General features: G+C 41.1%; 2 protein-coding genes across 2 annotated transcripts; both read right to left on the reverse strand.

Moving 5' to 3' along the window:
- Nucleotides 1–1,700: 1,700 nt before the first annotated feature.
- LOC116180072 (cuticle protein 65-like) lies at nt 1,701–2,465 on the reverse strand. Its single transcript, XM_031499903.1, has 2 exons — nt 2,454–2,465; nt 1,701–2,402 (listed from the first exon to the last, which is right to left on the reverse strand). The coding sequence occupies exons 1-2, from the start codon at nt 2,463–2,465 to the stop codon at nt 1,701–1,703; spliced, it is 714 nt and encodes a 237-aa protein (XP_031355763.1).
- Nucleotides 2,466–16,473: 14,008 nt separating this feature from the next.
- On the reverse strand, nt 16,474–17,183 carry LOC116180073 (cuticle protein 12.5-like). Its single transcript, XM_031499904.1, has 2 exons — nt 17,078–17,183; nt 16,474–17,036 (listed from the first exon to the last, which is right to left on the reverse strand). The coding sequence occupies exons 1-2, from the start codon at nt 17,181–17,183 to the stop codon at nt 16,474–16,476; spliced, it is 669 nt and encodes a 222-aa protein (XP_031355764.1).
- Between the last annotated feature and the right edge of the window lie 1,287 nt (nt 17,184–18,470).

Below are 18,470 nucleotides of genomic sequence, written 5' to 3' on the forward strand. Positions count from 1 at the left end.
TGTTGGACCGATACCCCTTCGCTCGGCTCAAAACCGGAGAGCATAAGGATTATTAGGGCGCCAGGGTTGCGTTGGACAAATTAGGGTACGATTAATAAAATCCAGTCCTAGAACTATATGAAATAAACCATTAACACAAATACTTGATTCTTTAATGTTCGCTAAAATAATAACTGCTTTTTTTAAGGACTACTAGAAATGAAAGAGAGGTGAATGTTTGAGTGGGTGTTGTAGGGTTTTACCGGAGATCTCTTACAGATTACGTATGTCGTGATTACTTCACAATATGTTTTGTGTTGGATGATTAATGAGGTGAGTTTAATTTAAACAGTTTTTCTGACCTTAATCCAAATTGATTTCTATTTTTTTTATTGTTTTAGGACTCGGTGATGGTTACCAAACGACGGCGTTGGATGAGATTCTGATGTGGATTCCGGCTCCAGATGTAAATTAAGGGTAGATTATACGATGATCCAAATTGGTATTTTAACTATCTAATAAATAAACCCTAAAATAAATTAGGTATAATTAAAATAAATTTTTGCTTTAACACATCTTCTTACCAAATGTTTTTGGGTTTATTTGATAATTAAAAGGAATTTCATATAATTTCAAATATCACATATGTATGGCATGGATCTAAAATTTGAAACGGAATTTTGAGAGTTATAAAAGAATTACCATGAAATAATTACTTACTTAGTTTATGTTTGTAGTAAATGTATCAATCACTTTAATTAATTTTGAATTTCTTACAGGATTACAACAATATTCTCGGATTCATTCAACCATTTTCTCCTCTAACCTCTCTACATTCGATAACCCCCTTGACCCTTACTCGTTACCTTTGTCCAAATTCTTATTGTTGATTACCTTGAGTTTAAATTTTTATATTTAGCGGGAATTTCAATTCAAATGTAAACGGAAACGTTACAACGCTAACTATTGTTTATCACTCACAATTTCTAATATAATTCATCGAAGTTGGAACTGACTGAAAAACGCTACAATTTACTTATATAGTAAACGAATGTTATTTTCCCAAGAAGGATTTATTTTTTATGGCGCCCCGATGTCTATCGGGATTTGTGGAATATGTGCTACATTACAATGACGTTATAAACAAAACTTAACCATCGTCTAAACTACGTAAATTAACACATATAAAATCACAGAGACATTAGCGTTCATCTGGGTTACATTGTAGGAACGAGAGCCAGGGAAGAACAACGGACGATATCCCAGGGGCAAAGAAGGGCCATGGAGCGAATGGAAGAAGAAAAGTTGAAAGGAGGGCGAAAGAGCAAGGAGAAAATATGCCGTGATCCAAGAGGAGCTTCGACAAGAAACTTGAGAAGAAGAAAGTGGAAAATATTTTAATTGGGTACGGAAAAAACTGTCCAGAATTTGATCAACACGCTGGAAAGAATGCCCCAAAGCAAATTCTAATTTTGGAAGAAGAAGTCATCCCACTACAGAAACCGAGAAAATCGAGAGAGAAGAGACTACATGTAAGATTACAAACGAAATTTTTTTTGGACAAACCAGTTTCTCTTCACTTCCCAAGCCTTATTAAACACTTTATCCTACTATACGGAGTGCTAATGGTATTGGAATTGTAATTGCATTAAATTATATTGCTTTAATATTCAAAAAATGGAATAAATACATTTGCTATTTGCAACTATGAAATTTGGTAATTAGTGATTGCCGTATGTGCTGTGGCCGAATCGGTTAGCGTAACCGCCAAGTCCAAGACCGAAAGTCGTGCCGGAGAAGATGGGGTTGAATCCAAAACCACCGTGGGTCAATCCAACGGATGGACGGGCGTAGTTCGTGTAGCTGTAGCCGGTTCCGTGTCCCAAGTGGAGAGGTGCGGGGATTGCGATGGGAGCGGGTGCGGCGACGGCGAGTGGTGCGGCGACGGCGAGTGGTGCGGCAGCGGCGAAACCATGTGCGTATCCGAGGGCGGGGCGGGAGTAGCTAGTGTATCCGTAACCGGCACCGTGCCCGAAGTGAAGTGGAGCTGGGGCGGGGATTGCGAGGGGAGCAGGTGCGGGAATTGCGATGGGTGCGGAAGCGGCGAAACCATGTGCGTATCCGACGGCTGGGCGGGTGTAGCTAGTGTAACCGGCACCGTGTCCGAAGTGAAGTGGAGCTGGGGCGGCAACTGCGATTGGAGCTGGAGCTGGGAGAGCCAATGGTGGGCGGATTGCGTAGCTGTATCCGGAAGCGTGTCCCAATCCGTAACCTAATCCTCCATGTCCGTGTCCAAGGGCGTAACCGAAACCACCGTGTCCAAGACCGTATCCAAAACCACCGTAGCCGGCTCCCAAACCGAAGGCACCTCCAAGGTATCCACCTCCTCTGGCCAAAGCGACGAGTGCGAAGAATAAGATTGCCTGAAAGTTACGGACCTTTAGAGAACTGAACCAAGTTCAGTTAGCACTCACCTTGATGAACATGTTGGTTGCTGTAACAGTTGTGGTGTTAACTGACAAATGAGGCGCAGGAAGACCTTATATATTCAACTACATACAGTTGTTTACCCAAAAGTAATTATAGCAAACAAATTTTGTTTTGTAAACAAGCACCTCAGGGGTGCTATTAGAATTTCTACTTATGTAAATCCTGCGTTGCCGTAGGTCGAGTTCGCTTAATGATGATTACCTTTCACAAAATTTGACAATCTCTACATTTTTGTATTGAATTAAACGGGAGTCTTGAACTATGTTGGCATTGTTAGATAATAATCGATTTCCTTTTTAAAAAATGGATCCCAATGGATCGCAATGTCCAAATACAAGAAAAACAAATTACTTAGGCAGTTAAGGGTGTTCAAATTGAGAAACGTGTTTAGTTGAAAATTAGACGCACTGACCTTTTCGATGTGCTGCTTTTAAAGAAAAATCCAAGGGATTAAAAGATCAAAGAAGTAACTCCGCAGTGTAGATGAGTCGCAACTTTAAACTTCAGTGGCTTAAAAGCAGTCAATTTTTTGAAATGAAAAATTGATTATTCAATCAGTCAACAGTTCCATCAATTAAAGCCAGGATGGAACAGAAGCGCCTTAGTCATCGTTGCGTCTAAGTAGCCGTTTTGAGTTGGAAGGTGCAGTCAATGAAGTCCACCTTTTATCTATAATCAGAACCGACAACTTGCTTGTTTAAACAAGTATTCCTTGTATAGGGTAGATCAATTTTTTCTTTTTTTGTCATTGTTTCAGCAGGGAGATGAAGTTTGCCTGGAGAGGAACCCGCATTTGCAGGATCCTGCCTAACACTTTGGAAACCCTGGTGCACCCCATGATGAGGTAGTCAGTGCAGGGGTAAAGTTCTTGGTTGGAGTGTACGCTGACAGGGTCACAGACTCGGCTCTTGATAATCCGCGATACAAGATGTTGACCAACACTTTGGAAAATGCAACATTTAGTCGCATCGATACACAAAAAGTAATTTTTGTGCTCTACTTACCTCTTTCTATCTTTTAGGCTAATTTCACGAAATTCACAGATGCTTTTTTTTTGGGTAATTACGGATCTCTTCCTACCTTTAGGTTAATTAGGTGGATGAAGTCATTCATAATTTCACAAAATTCGTAGTAACTCAGTGCAGGGAATTAATTTTTTGTGCCCCACGCACGTCCTCCTATATTTTAGATTAATTCGGTGGATTAAACTATCCATAATTTTCGTAATTAGTATAGGTTGTAGGCACAGAAGCTTTTTTTTTTGGGTAATTACGGATCTCTTCCTATCTTTAGGTTAATTGGAATGGATGAAGTCATTCATAATTTCGTAAAATTAGTAGTGACTCAATGCAGGGAATTAATTTTTTGTGCCCCACGCACGTCTTCCTATATTGTAGATTAATTCGGTGGATTAAAACATCCATAATTTTCGAAATTAGTATGGGTTCTAGACACAGAAGCTTTTTTTTTGGGTAATTACGGGTGTCTTCCTACTTTAGGTTAATTGAGTGGATGAAGTCATTCATAATTTCGCAAAATTCGTAGTGACTTAGTGCAGGGAATTAATTTGTTGTGCCCCACGCACGTCTTCCTATATTATAGATTAATTCGATGTATTCAAACATCCATAATTTTCGAAATTAGTATGGGTTCTAGGCACAGAAGCTTTTTTTTGGGTAATTACGAGTCTCTTCCTATCTTTAGGTTAATTGGGTGGATGAAGTCCATTCATAATTTCGCAAAATTCGTAGTAACCAGTGCAGGGAATTAACTTGTTGCGCCCCACGAACGTCTTCCTATATTGTAAATTAATTCGGTGTATTAAAACATCCATAATTTTCGAAATTAGTATGGGTTCTAGGCACAGAAGCTTTTTTTTTGGGTAATTACGGGTGTCTTCCTATCTTTAGGTTAATTGGGTGGATGAAGTCATTCATAATTTCGCAAAATTCGTAGTAACTCAGTGCAGGGAATTAATTTTTTTGTGCCCCACGCACGTCTTCCTATATTGTAGATTAATTCGGTGGGTTAAAACATCCATAATTTTCGAAATTAGTATGGGTTCTAGACACAGAAGCTTTTTTTTTTTGGGTAACTACGAGTGTCTTCCTATTTTTAGGTTAATTGTGTGGATGAAGTCATTCATAATTTCGCAAAATTCGTAGTGACTCAGTGCAGGGAATTAATTTGTTGTGTCCCACGCACGTCTTCCTTTATTGTAGATTAATTCGGTGGATTAAAACATCCATAATTTTCGAAATTAGTATGGGTTCTAGGCACAGAAGCTTTTTTTTGGGTAATTACGGGTGTCTTCCTACTTTAGGTTAATTAGGTGGATGAAGTTATTCATAATTTCGCAAAATTCGTAGTAACTCAGAGCAGGGAATTAATTTGTTGTGTCCCACGCACGTCTTCCTATATTTTAGATTAATTCGGTGGATTAAACCACCCATAATTTTCGAAATTAGTATGGGTTGTAGGCACAGAAGCTTTTTTTTGGGTAATTACGGGTGTCTTCCTATCTTTAGGTTAATTGGGTGGATGAAGTCATTCATAATTTCGCAAAATTCGTAGTAACTCAGTGCAGGGAATTAATTTTTTTGTGCCCCACGCACGTCTTCCTATATTGTAGATTAATTCGGTGGGTTAAAACATCCATAATTTTCGAAATTAGTATGGGTTCTAGACACAGAAGCTTTTTTTGGGTAATTACGGGTCTCTTCCTATCTTTAGGTTAATTAGGTGGATGAAGTTATTCATAATTTCGTAAAATTCGTAATAGCTCAGTGCAGGCAATTAATTTGTTGTGCCCCAAGCACGTCTTCCTGTATTGTAGATTAATTCGGTGGATTAAACCATCCATAATTTTTGTAATTAGTACGGGTTCTAGGCATAGAAGATTTTTTTTTGGTTAATTACAGGTCTCTTCCTACCTTTAGATTAATTGGATGGATGAAGTCATTCATAATTTCGCAAAATTCATAGTAACTCACTGCAAGGAATTAATTTTTCGGGCCCCACGTACGTCTTCCTATATTGTGAATTAATTTTTGGATTAAACCATCGATAATTTTCGAAACTCGTATGGGAACGTATGGTCTCTATGTAGAGGCCCTTCCTTTGACCACTCATAATTTTGCATAATTCGCAGTGGAACGCAGTGCCTCTACGTACCTTTTCCTATCATTTCGGTCAAGAATCCATTAGTCATATTTACGTAATGCGTCTCTGTTTTTTTATGAATTCTCCAATAACTACGATCTTTTCGTTAAGCACCTACCCAAAGCAAAAGAAGTTAATTTTGAAATTAGTAGACCTTGTAGCCAAACATGTTCGTGATATGGTGTTATACAAAATTTTTGATTTTTGGACATTTTTCTTTTATTGTAAAAGATTCTTGAGACTTAGATTTTGTCCATTTTATTTAATGGGTAGGTACTCATTACCTTTCCACGTCTGAAGTGTGGCATGTAAGGTGCATTTACTTGTTTACAACTAAGGGTACGCCTTAAGCAATATGGGTACGTAATGAAAGGAGTAGCTAATTAGAAGTTAAGCACCTGTGCGTAGAATGTAAACGGTATATAAGCGCAAAGTACTATCAAATCGATATCACTCAATCGTGTTTGAACATCCCTCAACATGTCTCTCAAGGTAAGTCGCAGTGCAAGCTAAAATATGGTTTTTTATAATTTTTGAACATGTTACAGTTCGTCAGTTTCTGCGCCGTTTTGGCAGTCGCCAGAGCCGGCTACCTCCAACCAGCCATCAGTGTACCCACGATTAGATACGCTCACTCCGTCGCACCCGTAGCCATCCCGCAACCACCAATCACCTACACCGTTCCAGGAAAATCTTTCGCCGAACCACTTCCACCAGTCATCACCACCTCGTACGGATACAAGACCGAGCACACCCCCGTTCCGGCACCGATCATCCGCTCCGAGCCCGTCCACTACGCGCCCGCACCCGCCCTCCTCCCCGCGCCCGCTTTCCACGCCGAACCTTTGGCTCGCGTCGCCATCCCCGCACTACCCGCCTTTCCCACGCCGAACCTTGGCTCGCGTCGCCATCCCCGCACCCGCTTTCCACGCCGAACCCTTGGCTCGCGTCGCCATCCCCGCGCCCGCCTTCCACGCTGAGCCTTTGACCCGCGTCGCCATCCCCGCGCCCGCAATCACCGCCGCTCCTCTCCCACTTCCAGCGCTCGGACACTTCGGTGATGCTCGTCTTGCTGTCGGTGCCGGTTACGCCACCGGTTTCGGTTTGACCGCACCCGCCACCTTCGGTTACGCCGGACATTTGGGAGGATACACCGGCGGATACAGACTAGCCGCACCTGCTGCAGTTCACGCCGCCCCACTGGCCCTTGGTTACGCCGGTGTCACTCCGTTCGGCTACGGAAAGACCTACGCTTCCGGTTTCGGTTTGGCACGCGCCGGATATGGTGGTTGGTAAACTTTCGTTTGGAAGTGATCCAATTTTGTTCTATGGACATTATAATGTATATTTATGAAATAAATCAGTTTTACCTGTAACTTTTGTTCTTGTTTTTGTGATGGACGTGGCTTGAGGTGATAAAGCGGCCTCTATAACATAATATTTTCCGCTCCTGATCTTTGGGAAAGAGAACCTTCATTTTCCCATATCCTGTTGTGTCTGATGGGGACATTCCTAAATGCTGAATAGTTTAAGGAACTTCGGTCCTTCGAGCCGGATAGGTGTACAATAGGCCTTTCAACCCTAATGCTACATTCGGTACTTCGAGCCTCGAATTGGTGCCGCGTTACCACAAGGGTTCCGGTTCCAGAGACATCTGTACACAGTAAATGAGATTTTATCAGCTTTTGAAACTTATCCAGAAGACGGGGATTCCCCGGTTCTAGGAAGACATCTAAGAAGTACAAGACGAGATAGTAAGCAGCGAAGTACCTGATATTTTAGAGGCCCATTACGAAGTTGCAAAGGACGCAGTTCACCAAATCATGAAAGCAGTCTTCCAGAAAGAATCAAAATGTAGCGTTAGGGTTATAGATCATAATCCTCACCTAAGCAACCTTACACAAATTAAATTCGGTCGGGGATTATCTTATGACTCATACCCTGTACGAATTTATCTTGTGTAAATTAGCTTAGTTGAGCATGATTTACAACCTTAACGAACGCGAATTTACTTTGTATAAGTATAGGATTTACCACCCTAACGCTACATTTTGGTCCTTCGAGTCGAATAGGTGTACATTAGGCCTTACAACCCCAACTCGAATTGCGTCCGCGTTACCACAAGCGTTCCGGTTCCAGTAAGAACGACATTTTGGTTCTTTTAGCCTTTAAACGAAATGGTTCCGGTCCCAGTAAGCATTGTATTTGGTCCTTCGAGCCTTGCAACGAACCGGAACCGCGTTACCACAAGGGTTCCGGTTCCAGTGAAGTGCTACATTTTTAAGCGAGTTCAAGGGCCTAAAGTAGCAACAGATGGAGGAACGCCCTCTCAACGGCAACTCTGGTTAATCCGAACGAGACAACATCCCAAGGGGAGACAAGTCAAGGGGCAACAAGTGTAAGGTCCAGAGAGACAGCCATGGAAACAGATGCACGCTCCACCGCCCACATGCCGTCACTAGCGGCAACGACACCTGGAGGAGAGCGATGATCCCAAGAAATACCTCTCGTACCCAACCTGGGTAATCTGCAGCCACACATTCGTAAGCAGCAAATAAGACTGGATCGGCTTATGAAATGTATCCGGGACACAGCACGTACAGAATTGGATGAGGAACAGGTGCACCCTCGGTCGAATCAACAAATATACCCATGCCCGTTCCCCTTTCCGTTAGGGACCCGTCTGTAAACCACACGAGCCCCTCAGGTTTTAGGAACGCATAATATGAGTTCAGGCACTACTCCCTGTCGTAGAGGGCGACGTTATAACCCTTCGATTTTAGTAATACAGGCCCGATCACATCTCATCGGACCTAGGGGCCCTTTCGAGGTCAAGCGGGAGTCTATGATGACTTCCAACTATTTCATTGACCTGTTCAGACCCAATTGACGTCCTCTATTTCTTCTATTCGTAATTCGGTCTTCTCCGGATTAACGGAGAGGTCACCGACCTATCCAACTGTCCAAGAGCCCCTTGCATGGGATCTTTCACGGTGTTTGGAAACTTTCCCGGTACGACGATCGGGAGATCTTTCACGTATCCCTGTGTTTACGTTCCGTCCTCGTTCAGAATGCGGAGGAGCCCGTCTAGCACAGGTACCACAGCAGTGAAGACCCTGCGGACATCCTTTAGTGACCAAGGAGCTTATCTCCGTCGTCCCGATTGAAGATACAATGACCTCGCTTATGAGAATGGGGCGGATCCATCTTACGATTGACCCATCGATGCCAAAACGCTCAGAGGCTTCAGTAATGGAATCGAACGCATCCCCTATATCTAGGAACGCTCCCAGGGCCACATCCCCTGCAGAAATTCTCCTCTCCAGACTCTCCATGTTACCACAGAATGTTCCTCGTGTAGACCTTCGAATACGGCCCCTATAGCGATCTTGAAATCTTAACGAGGCTGCGAACTTCCCTACGAACCTTTTCAAGGTCTGAATTCCACCAAAGGTGTTCTCTTAGATCTTCGAAAGATCCGGTTTTCACGTTATCTTTATTTGAATCTTAAGATTCTCTTTTTAGAGTCATGTATCTCTGGGGCTAAAGAAATCAGGATCTTAAAAGCTTATCCTTTTTAGGACTCTTAAACGTTACCATACTATTTTAGAATCTTAAAAAGCCGGATTCCAGGGTACACTTATATTGGGTTCTTCTGTGCCTAGGAACTTCACAGTGTTAGTGTCTTGGGATCTTTGTAATGCTAGTATTTTCCAATCTAGCGATTTGGTGAATTAGCAAATCTTGTCACCTTGTCTTGGGATGTCCCAATCTTGAGAATCTTTGCCAACTCAAGATCTCTCTTTCTGTGATTTTAGAATCCTTGGGTTCTACTACTTTAGAGTCTTAAGAATTTTGACACTTTGACCTCAGGTCTGAATAGAATTTTTAGATTTTGATGTTTCTCTCAAGATTTTAAAATTTAAAATTTAGATCTAGAATTTCAGTGTCACAGGCATCTTAAGATCTGGAAATCTCGTGAGCTGGGTAACTGAATAACGAAAAAATCGGAATCTCGGGAACTGGACTATTTGTGATATCGGAATCTCATAGTTTCAAGACTTGGGAGTAAGTAGCTTTAGAATTGTAGCTTTACAGTACCTTTTTGGCGTTGGGTGTTAAAACAATCTGGGTATTTTATTTCTTGATCTCGCGATTTAGTGAAGTTGGGAGTGTGGGATTTTAGCGCATTATTTTTGAGACATTGGAATTTTAAAATTTTATGATTTCAACGTTTCGGTAATCTATGGGATATCTTGGGATTTCGTAATTTTGGTTTTTAGTATACATTCACATTAGAAATCGTATTTGTAGCTTTTCCACTAATAACTCATTTGTAAGGTTAAATTCGATCGGCAGCAGTTGTATAATCTCCATCCCTAATGACTTCATTAAAAATAGAAATGCGCAAAATTCCCGGCCTCGGGCCCTTTACTGGTCTACCCACAACTTACAAAACGAAAGGTTGGGTTAATTACAAGGCAATTGTATAAAAAGCAAGTTTGCCGCAAAACAGAGCAGCATTCAGCGCAATAGCTACATCAAATCGCCATGGCTCTGAAGGTAAGTGGTATTAATCGCTTTGAATTTCTTTGACTAAGTTTTTGCAGTTCACCATCGCCATCTGCGCCGTTTTGGCAGTCGCCCAAGCTGGATACCTTCAAACAGCCGTCAGCGTACCCACGATCAGATACGCTCACTCCGTTACACCAGTGGAGATCCCACAACCGCCGATCACCTACGCAGTGCCGCCAAAGTCCTACGTCGCCCCTCTGTCGCCGGTCGTCACAACTTCCTACGGTTACAAGAGCGAACACACCCCAGTACCTGCACCAATCATCCGCGCTGAACATGCACCAGTTCTCCACGCCGCCACCCCTGCGTTCGTCCACGGTTCCATAGTCGCACCGGCCATCGGATTCACAGCACAAGCACACCTAGGAGTCCCGCTCACCCTAGGCCATGGTTTAGGATTCGCACTTGGCGGTTACAAATACGCGACCCCCTTAGCTTTCGGACACGGTTACGCCACTGGTCTCAGACTCGAACACCGCGCGTACGCCCACTACTAGCCGAAGCCCCAAGTACCCATGTGAATTGTTTTCCAAAATAAAATTTCCAATTAAAACTTCTTTGATACGGACGCGTGTGCGATTCAGCTTTGAGCAAACGAAATTGGATAACACGGCCGGAATTAATAAGCAGTTGTTATTATTGCGATATTAGTTTCGGCGGCGCGACGCTTTAGCGTCTGCGATTGTTATGCAGATAAGGACGTCCAAGTGAAACTATTTCAAACGCTGGAAATGTACGTGTTTAATCACCATCTTTCTCCCCTATCCTCTCCGCATGAGACTATAATATGGCAGTGTGAGCTTCTAATTTTTACCAAATCGACCCATTTTTGTTGTGTGGAAAAGTCTGCTTGCTGTTTTCAAGTTTGCGCTCGGTGCTTGTGTTTAGAATGCGCTCGTGCAAACTGAAAGCCACTCCAATGTACTTCAAACAACGGGGTAATTTCCGAACTGTTCTTATGATTCGGCTCTAATTAATGAGTTGTTCGATGAAAAGGTTTTTTGCTTGTAATTAGCGTACTTCAAAAATAGAGCAGTTAAAGGGAAATCTTTCCAGGTAGGAGAATCTGGGAAAGACAATATTTCATAGTTGCATTAGGAATCTACGAAAAGGGCTAACAACGTTCTTCCTCACAACATCTAGTGCCGATAGCACTTACAAAAAACCCCACAGAAAAAACTTAGCTCAATGGCATTTTTTCTGCACCTATCAGAATGCAAAATATACCGACTGGAAACCTGATTTTCACCAGCGGCTACTGTAAGCGATCCGAAAAAAACTTCTCGTTCCATTTTTTATTTGAAAAGCGGGTCTTCGACTCGAAAATGTTCCTTCGCCTATATTTTAACAGTCGTAAATAAAAGGCATTCCTTCGAATCGAAAGTTTTTCTTCGTCGCGAAATTTAGGAGTGCCGAGTGCCCGCTACTTAATATGTTTTTACCCGAAGATAAACTGCTAATTCTTTACTACTATCCGGCTTGATTTCGCTCACGTTGCGGTTCTCGGGTTACAACCGCAGAAGATCTTCACAAATACATGAAGATATTTCTCGCAACGCCGCTAAAATGTCGTCCGTGAATCAATTTTTTTTCACACACCAGTATTTGTATGTTGTCGCTCTTGAAATTAAACAAAAAGCCTTTCATTTTTACTTGAAATAAATTAAACAAATATAGCAAATGAGCTCCTGGGTATGGCTGTAGCATGTGCAAAACCAAATTTTAAACCTGATGTTAGTTTTGCTTTTATTTAAAGTGTATATGTATGAAATTTCATTTAATTGCTTCCATAAATAAGAATGTTGGCGTTGCACATCCTACACAAAACCAAATTTGGAAAATGGCGCTACATTTGCTTTTATTCCAAGTGGCTATGTATCACATTTCATTTGAATGCCTCTATAAATAAGAAAGTTGGCACTGCGCCTGCGCAAAACCAAATTTTGAAACAGATATTAAATTTGCTTTTATTCCAAGTGGCCATGTGTCAAATTTCATTTAAATCCCTCCATAAATAAGAAAGTTGAAACTGCGAATGCGCAAAACGAAATTTTGAAACTGGAGTTAAATTTGGTTTTATTCCAAGTGGCCATGTGTCAAATTTCATTTAAATCCCTCCATAAATAAGAAAGTTGGCACTGCGCATGCGCAAAACAAAATTTTGGAACTGGCGTTAAATTTGCATTTATTCCAAGTGGCTATGTATCAAATTTCATTTAAATAACTTCATAAATAAGAAAGTTTGCAATTCGGTCTGTAAATGGTCGAGATGCGCAAAGGTTACTGTGAATGCTGATCGATTAGGCTTAACTTTTGGAATGTATTTTATATGGCTTAAGCTATGCGCATATTGAATTTCATGCAATTCGGTTTATAACTAACGGAGATGTCAAAAGGGCCTACTTTATTTTTTGGGCTACATTGCCAATTCAGGAACTCCGATCTACAAATTTGATGAAGAATCCACCTGCAAATTTCATTGGAATCTGTCCATTCGTTTATGAGTTATCGTGCTAACGGACGGACGGACGGACAGACATCGCAAAATTATAAACTCGCTAGGAGCTCGTTGTCAAAATACAAATTCAACACCACATTTTTGTAACAGGCTAAGCGATCACCTCTTAGAGCATAAAGAAAAATAAGACATCTGAAAGGTTAGTATAGTCCTGAAGACTCTCATGGACCAATACTTTGCACTGTGAAAATTAAAAAAAACCCATTCAGGTTTATTGCAGATTTCTGGAGCCAAATGTCTTTAGAGGGCTCTTGAAAGTACATGGAAAACGCTTGAAGGCCCTTAAAGATTCTCTCTAAAAGAATAGGAGTAGAAATTCAACAGTTGATCAAAGCTTTTAAATGCCCTTAAACACTTGCTCTCATAAACATTTTTTATCAAAAATACAAAATCTCATGGGAGATATAAAGGCACGACATTGAAAGAGAAACGGGCCTTCTTTTCTGAACGCAATGAACTCGATTGGTGTGCCCTAACAATCAATAGAAAACTCGCATTTCGGTGCAAATGGAACGAACGCAACTTTTAGGCCCGAAAAGATCGTGGCAACCGCGCTCGCTTTCCCAAATGCGTTTCTTACTATCGCCAGACTTACTTTCGTTCAAGTTTACTATGAAGCGGTACATGTGAAAATTTTCATATTTTAACAAAATCAATACCAAATTTTTACATCGGCAAAGCGACCACTTATTACACTATTCTCTACGCCTCACACCTTCTATACATTTTTTCATGTCCTTTTCACAGTAATCTTTTGTCTAGATTTCTTTCCACCAACTCACGCATGCCCCAAACCTCCCTCCTTCACTTCTCTATCGTAAGCTGTTTGTAGGTCTTTCAACCCCCTTCGGGGTTCTTTTACACCTTCCTTCTGTCACCTTCACTCTTCACTTTTACCTCTTTAAGCCACCAGCCTGTAGTTACTGCCTTCTCCTTTATTCGTACTCTCCACGATCCTCAATTCCGTCATTCCTACTTTAAACCACCCTCGCTCCCTCACATTTCTTCCCGTTTCGTATTCTTCGTACTCGTACCACATCTCTTTGCATGCCCAGTTCACGCCTCTTTAACATCGGGTAGTCACCACCCCTCTGGTGCCTCGTTTACAGCTTTCTTTCCCTTTGCCCTTTCCTATTTTCTGTTTATTTTAATATTTGCCTCTCATTCATTTTAGCGCATTTTTTAAGAACTAAAAAATGTACTATTGTTTGCGTTTCGTCCGTCAGTCCGTCCGGACCCACTTCGGTAGTTTTTAACTACTTCATGAGAATTGTTCTAGCGACCTGGAATTTTTTGCATTACATTCTACCCTTCATGGTAGTGAAATTGTCGATCGGGCCGACAATTGTCGATTAAAAGTTATGAAGTCGTTTTTGGCCCTTTTACGCATTCGTAGGAACCAAAAAGTGGGGCGACCCCCGTAAAATCACACCGTAAACATTTGGCAGAATTTAATATCAACACAGCGAAATTTGGCGTTTTATTCCAGTGCACAACAACAATGTCGCGTATTCATTTCACGAAATTGGAGCTGCTCTGTTGGAGTTCACTGGTATGTATGGGCATCTTTGATTGGAATTCACCACGAAGTTAACGTAACGTGGTACAAAGAGTCCACTATACTATTAAAGCGTTCTATTTCCAAAATTTTTAAATAACGCTGTATTGTTCCGTGTAGGGAGAGAGAATCAATTGTAACCTGAATCCCGTCCACGCTGGTTACTGTAAGTTGTTTAAATGTTGTGTTCTGTATAAACTACTGGTTGGTTTTTTTAGAATTTGCATACTGATTTTGCTTAAAGTAACTTTGATATTTCTGAAGAAATCGACCTACGAGAACCATTTGTTTAAAAAGATTCCGTATTGCATTTCATTCAAATCCAAAACAATATATTTAATTAACTAAGCGTATTTATTAGATTCCTTTGAACCAGAACATTTGCCTTGGGACTTCAGACCTTAGAAGGAGATAAGTCAAATTTTAGCAAAGTAAGGGGTGTAATTATATAACATTTTAATTACTGAGCTAGCCTTGGGTAAATTAAAAATTAATTGTTATATTGGTATTTCTGTCAGTGCCGTAGAGATTCAATTCCATCTTATGCAAGAGGGACTTTCCACCCCTGTAAATGCAACTAGCCCGTTACAGTCTTAATAAGCATTTTCAGGAGAATTATTTACATCATAACTGTGAAGATGATCCACAAAGGAATTGTGGTACTTAAATTAAATTAAACTTAAGACTCATGACAACAATCAAAAAGACTTTTCTACATTGTACCCTTACAAAATCTTGAAGATCTTTAAGGATCTCCTTCAGTAAATTTTTCAAAACTGAACCTGTCCGCTCTCAAAGCCAAATCTAGAATCCCCTTTAAGCCTCTCTAAAAACTAATTTCCACTCAGTATTTTAGAGAATGAAACCATACTATAACTTTCATTGGTCAATGTTTTTTTTTCAACCAATCCCAGTTGTTTTCCAAAACTCACGCAATTTAAGAAACCGTACACTCAGCCCCCTTCACGTGCAAAATGAGAAATGCAATACGAGACGGAAGTAAACCTATCCTTAGGCCAGCCACCTCGACCTAAAAATACAAGCTCATTTAGCACCAGCTGCGTAAAAATGATACGCATTTTCTTGACTCCAATCATCCAGATAAATTCTTTACATCATAACTAATCATGACTAAGATTCATTTGGGGAGACATACCTTGGCCTTTGTTGGAATATGGGGGATTATGCTAATGATGACAATAACAAGAAAAATCTGAACCCGCCTACGAGAAAGAAAATACCAAGAATTCATTCAACGGGTTAAAACAGTACATAGTTTAACGTTATATGTTATAAACATAATTAAATGTCACCCTTCTTGTGGATTGTCTTCCATAATTTTCCATTTACGTCACTGCTCCACGTTATAACAGATCCATACAATGAGCCTGTATAGTAACGAGATAAGCTGTAAAAGAGAAGGTTGCACAGCGCTGCATATTCACCACCACTTACCCTCAAGAACACTACTTTAGGCATTTTAAACTAAACATTTTTGTTCCTGAAACGCTTGCACGTCTTTTATACATTTTCACTGAGCGATAACGTTATCAAAAGATTACCATTAATGATCCTCACCTAACCAACACCAATTAAAGGATCATTTAGATATAAAGATGATATTGCAGACGATATGGTTTCCACATTTTCATGACCATATCATCGGGATCAGTCCGAAATGCAGCGAGGGAATTTGGAACGATCCAGGGAGGACTCTAACACTCTTATTTTTGGGATCCTAAATTCCACCACAAACATTTTATTTATTTATTTTATTTTGTATTTATTTTCACCCTACAAAGGACGCTCTAAGGGACGGAGGGAGGATGGCGTGGGAGTTTTGATTTTCGCTGAAGAGCACCTTTCCCTTTTCGAAAAAAGGTCACAAATGTGGAACTCTAACACGGTGTTCAGGTTAGTTGAGTCAGTTAACCATTCTTGGTTCTCAGTCTCATACTTCCCAATTTTTCTCCTCACTCTCCCCTCGTCAATCAGCGATCTATGGTTTTCAATAGTCGGCTTTCGGTCTTTTTTTTAACACTAGTCCGATTATTTACCGAATTCCAATTCTTTTGATCTTTTGAATCCTGCGTTTCAAACAGGGAGTTGGGTATAGTAATACAGAACTGACAATAAAGATTCATTTATTAAAGACATTCTCAGAATGTAACCACTGCAAGTGATCGGTTATTTAGTAGTGACCGTACTTGGAGAATCCGTACGGGGAGGCGATTCTGCCGAGGTATCCGCCGGCGTAACCGGTAGCATAGCCAAGCGATCCACCGAAGTGAGCGCCGGCGTAACCGGTAGCATAGCCAAGCGATCCGCCGAAGTGAGCGCCGGAATATCCCAATCCGTGTCCAAAGTATCCGTCGCCGCGGATGAGAGGAGCTGTGGCGATCAAAGGAGTGGCAGCGGTGTAGACGGGTGCTGGGGCGGCGAGTACCGGGGCGTGGTGGACGGTGGCCGGTTGGATTTCGTAGGTCCTCTGTTGGGGAGCGACGGCGACGTCGGTCTTGTACGATGATACCACGGCGGGTCCTAGGTGTTCAATCCTGGAGATTGCTGGAAGAGCAGGTGCTGGGAGAGCGACGGGTGCTGGGGCGGCGTAAGCGATTGGAGTTGGGGCGGCGTAAGCGATTGGAGCTGGGGCAGCCAAACCGATGGGAGCCGGCGCTGCGTATCGGAGACCGCCTTCCAAGAGTCCGGCCTTTGCGGCTGCAACGGCGGCGAAGAGAACTACGAACTGAAACAAAAGTTATCACTACCTGATCTTCACTGCAGTTAGTTCTTACTTTTCCGAACATTGTTGGTTGATTGAACACCGATGAATGACAATTTTTCATTGGAACTTTGCCTATTTATATCTCGATACAACGTTACGACCGCCTCCAGCTCCATTTACTACGCGCAATTCAACTTCCTAGTTCGGTCAACGATTAATGATAATTAGAGAGGATTGTTTGGGTAATTACGTTTTAGTGCAATTAGAACAATAACTACAGGCGTACGTTTGAAAGTTGTTATTAATTAAAGACGTACTTGTGGAAAAAAAGCGTTTTCGGAAAATTTTTGCATTCTTGGACGGACTTATGTAACCATGGCTACGCGCTGATGATTTTTTGCACTTTTTCAGGCTTCCAATAGTACTAACCTCTTTTGGCGTTGAACAATTCCACTGGATTCCACTAAAAGTGCACGAAATATTAAATAAGAACGTTTGAGCTTGAGCTCGATGACCTGAGAAGCTCAATGAAATTGAGGCATTTCTTAGACCTGAGAAGTTCAAAGGGGTTGCACAGATTAATCAAATATCTGGAGGATTTGAAAGAGAAAACAAACCTGAAAAATGGGAGAACTGAAAAGAACTCCAGGGATTCAAAGAACTTGTAGATTTCGAAGAATTAAAAAAGCTGAACAGGAGTTGAAAATCTTGGATTTAGAACAATTGGAAGAAGGCGCAAAATTTGAGAAATTCTGCGAATTGACGGAAGGAAAAGATTTAGAAAAACTCGGGAAGTTGGGAGTGCTTAACCAAGAAGTTAGTACAAGGTTATCTCCAAAAATTGAAAACGGCAAAATAATTATAAGAATACAATATGAAGAGGTTGGAAAGGATTGAAGACCTGCACAACATGAGAATGTCGAAAAAACCAAAAAAGTGGGAAAACTCAAATCATGGGGAAGTAATTAGAATTGGATGTGATCAAAAGAAGCACAAAGTAGCAAATGAAAAATGGAAAGAACACGAAAAGAAGGAAGAGCCACAAGAGCTTGAAAATCTTGTGGAACTCGTGGAAGTGGGAAAAGTTGAAGCTAGGCGAACAACAGGAATTTAAAGAACCTGATGAGGAAAAATGGGAAGGAAAAAATGTGAATATGACGAGGATTTCGAAGAATTGGACGTATTGGAAGAAGTCCAAGAAACTGATGACCTAGACGAATATAAAGATTCAAGAAAAGAAGAAAGCAATAGTCCACGAAGACACAGAACGCAACTAGATAACTGGACTACTTCGGAAATATTAGTTGCAACGAAAAAATTGGGAATACTGGACCAACTTGCAGAGTTTGGCGAACTCAAAGAATTGGGAGAACTTTTAGGATTCGGAATCGCGAGAAATCTATAAGATTTCTGTCAACCTTATATTAGGAAATCGAAGAATCGGAAAAATTGAAACAATTAGA

The sequence above is a fragment of the Photinus pyralis genome, unplaced genomic scaffold, assembly GCF_008802855.1.
Source record: "Photinus pyralis isolate 1611_PpyrPB1 unplaced genomic scaffold, Ppyr1.3 Ppyr1.4_LG9, whole genome shotgun sequence".
Taxonomy (NCBI): domain Eukaryota; kingdom Metazoa; phylum Arthropoda; class Insecta; order Coleoptera; family Lampyridae; genus Photinus; species Photinus pyralis.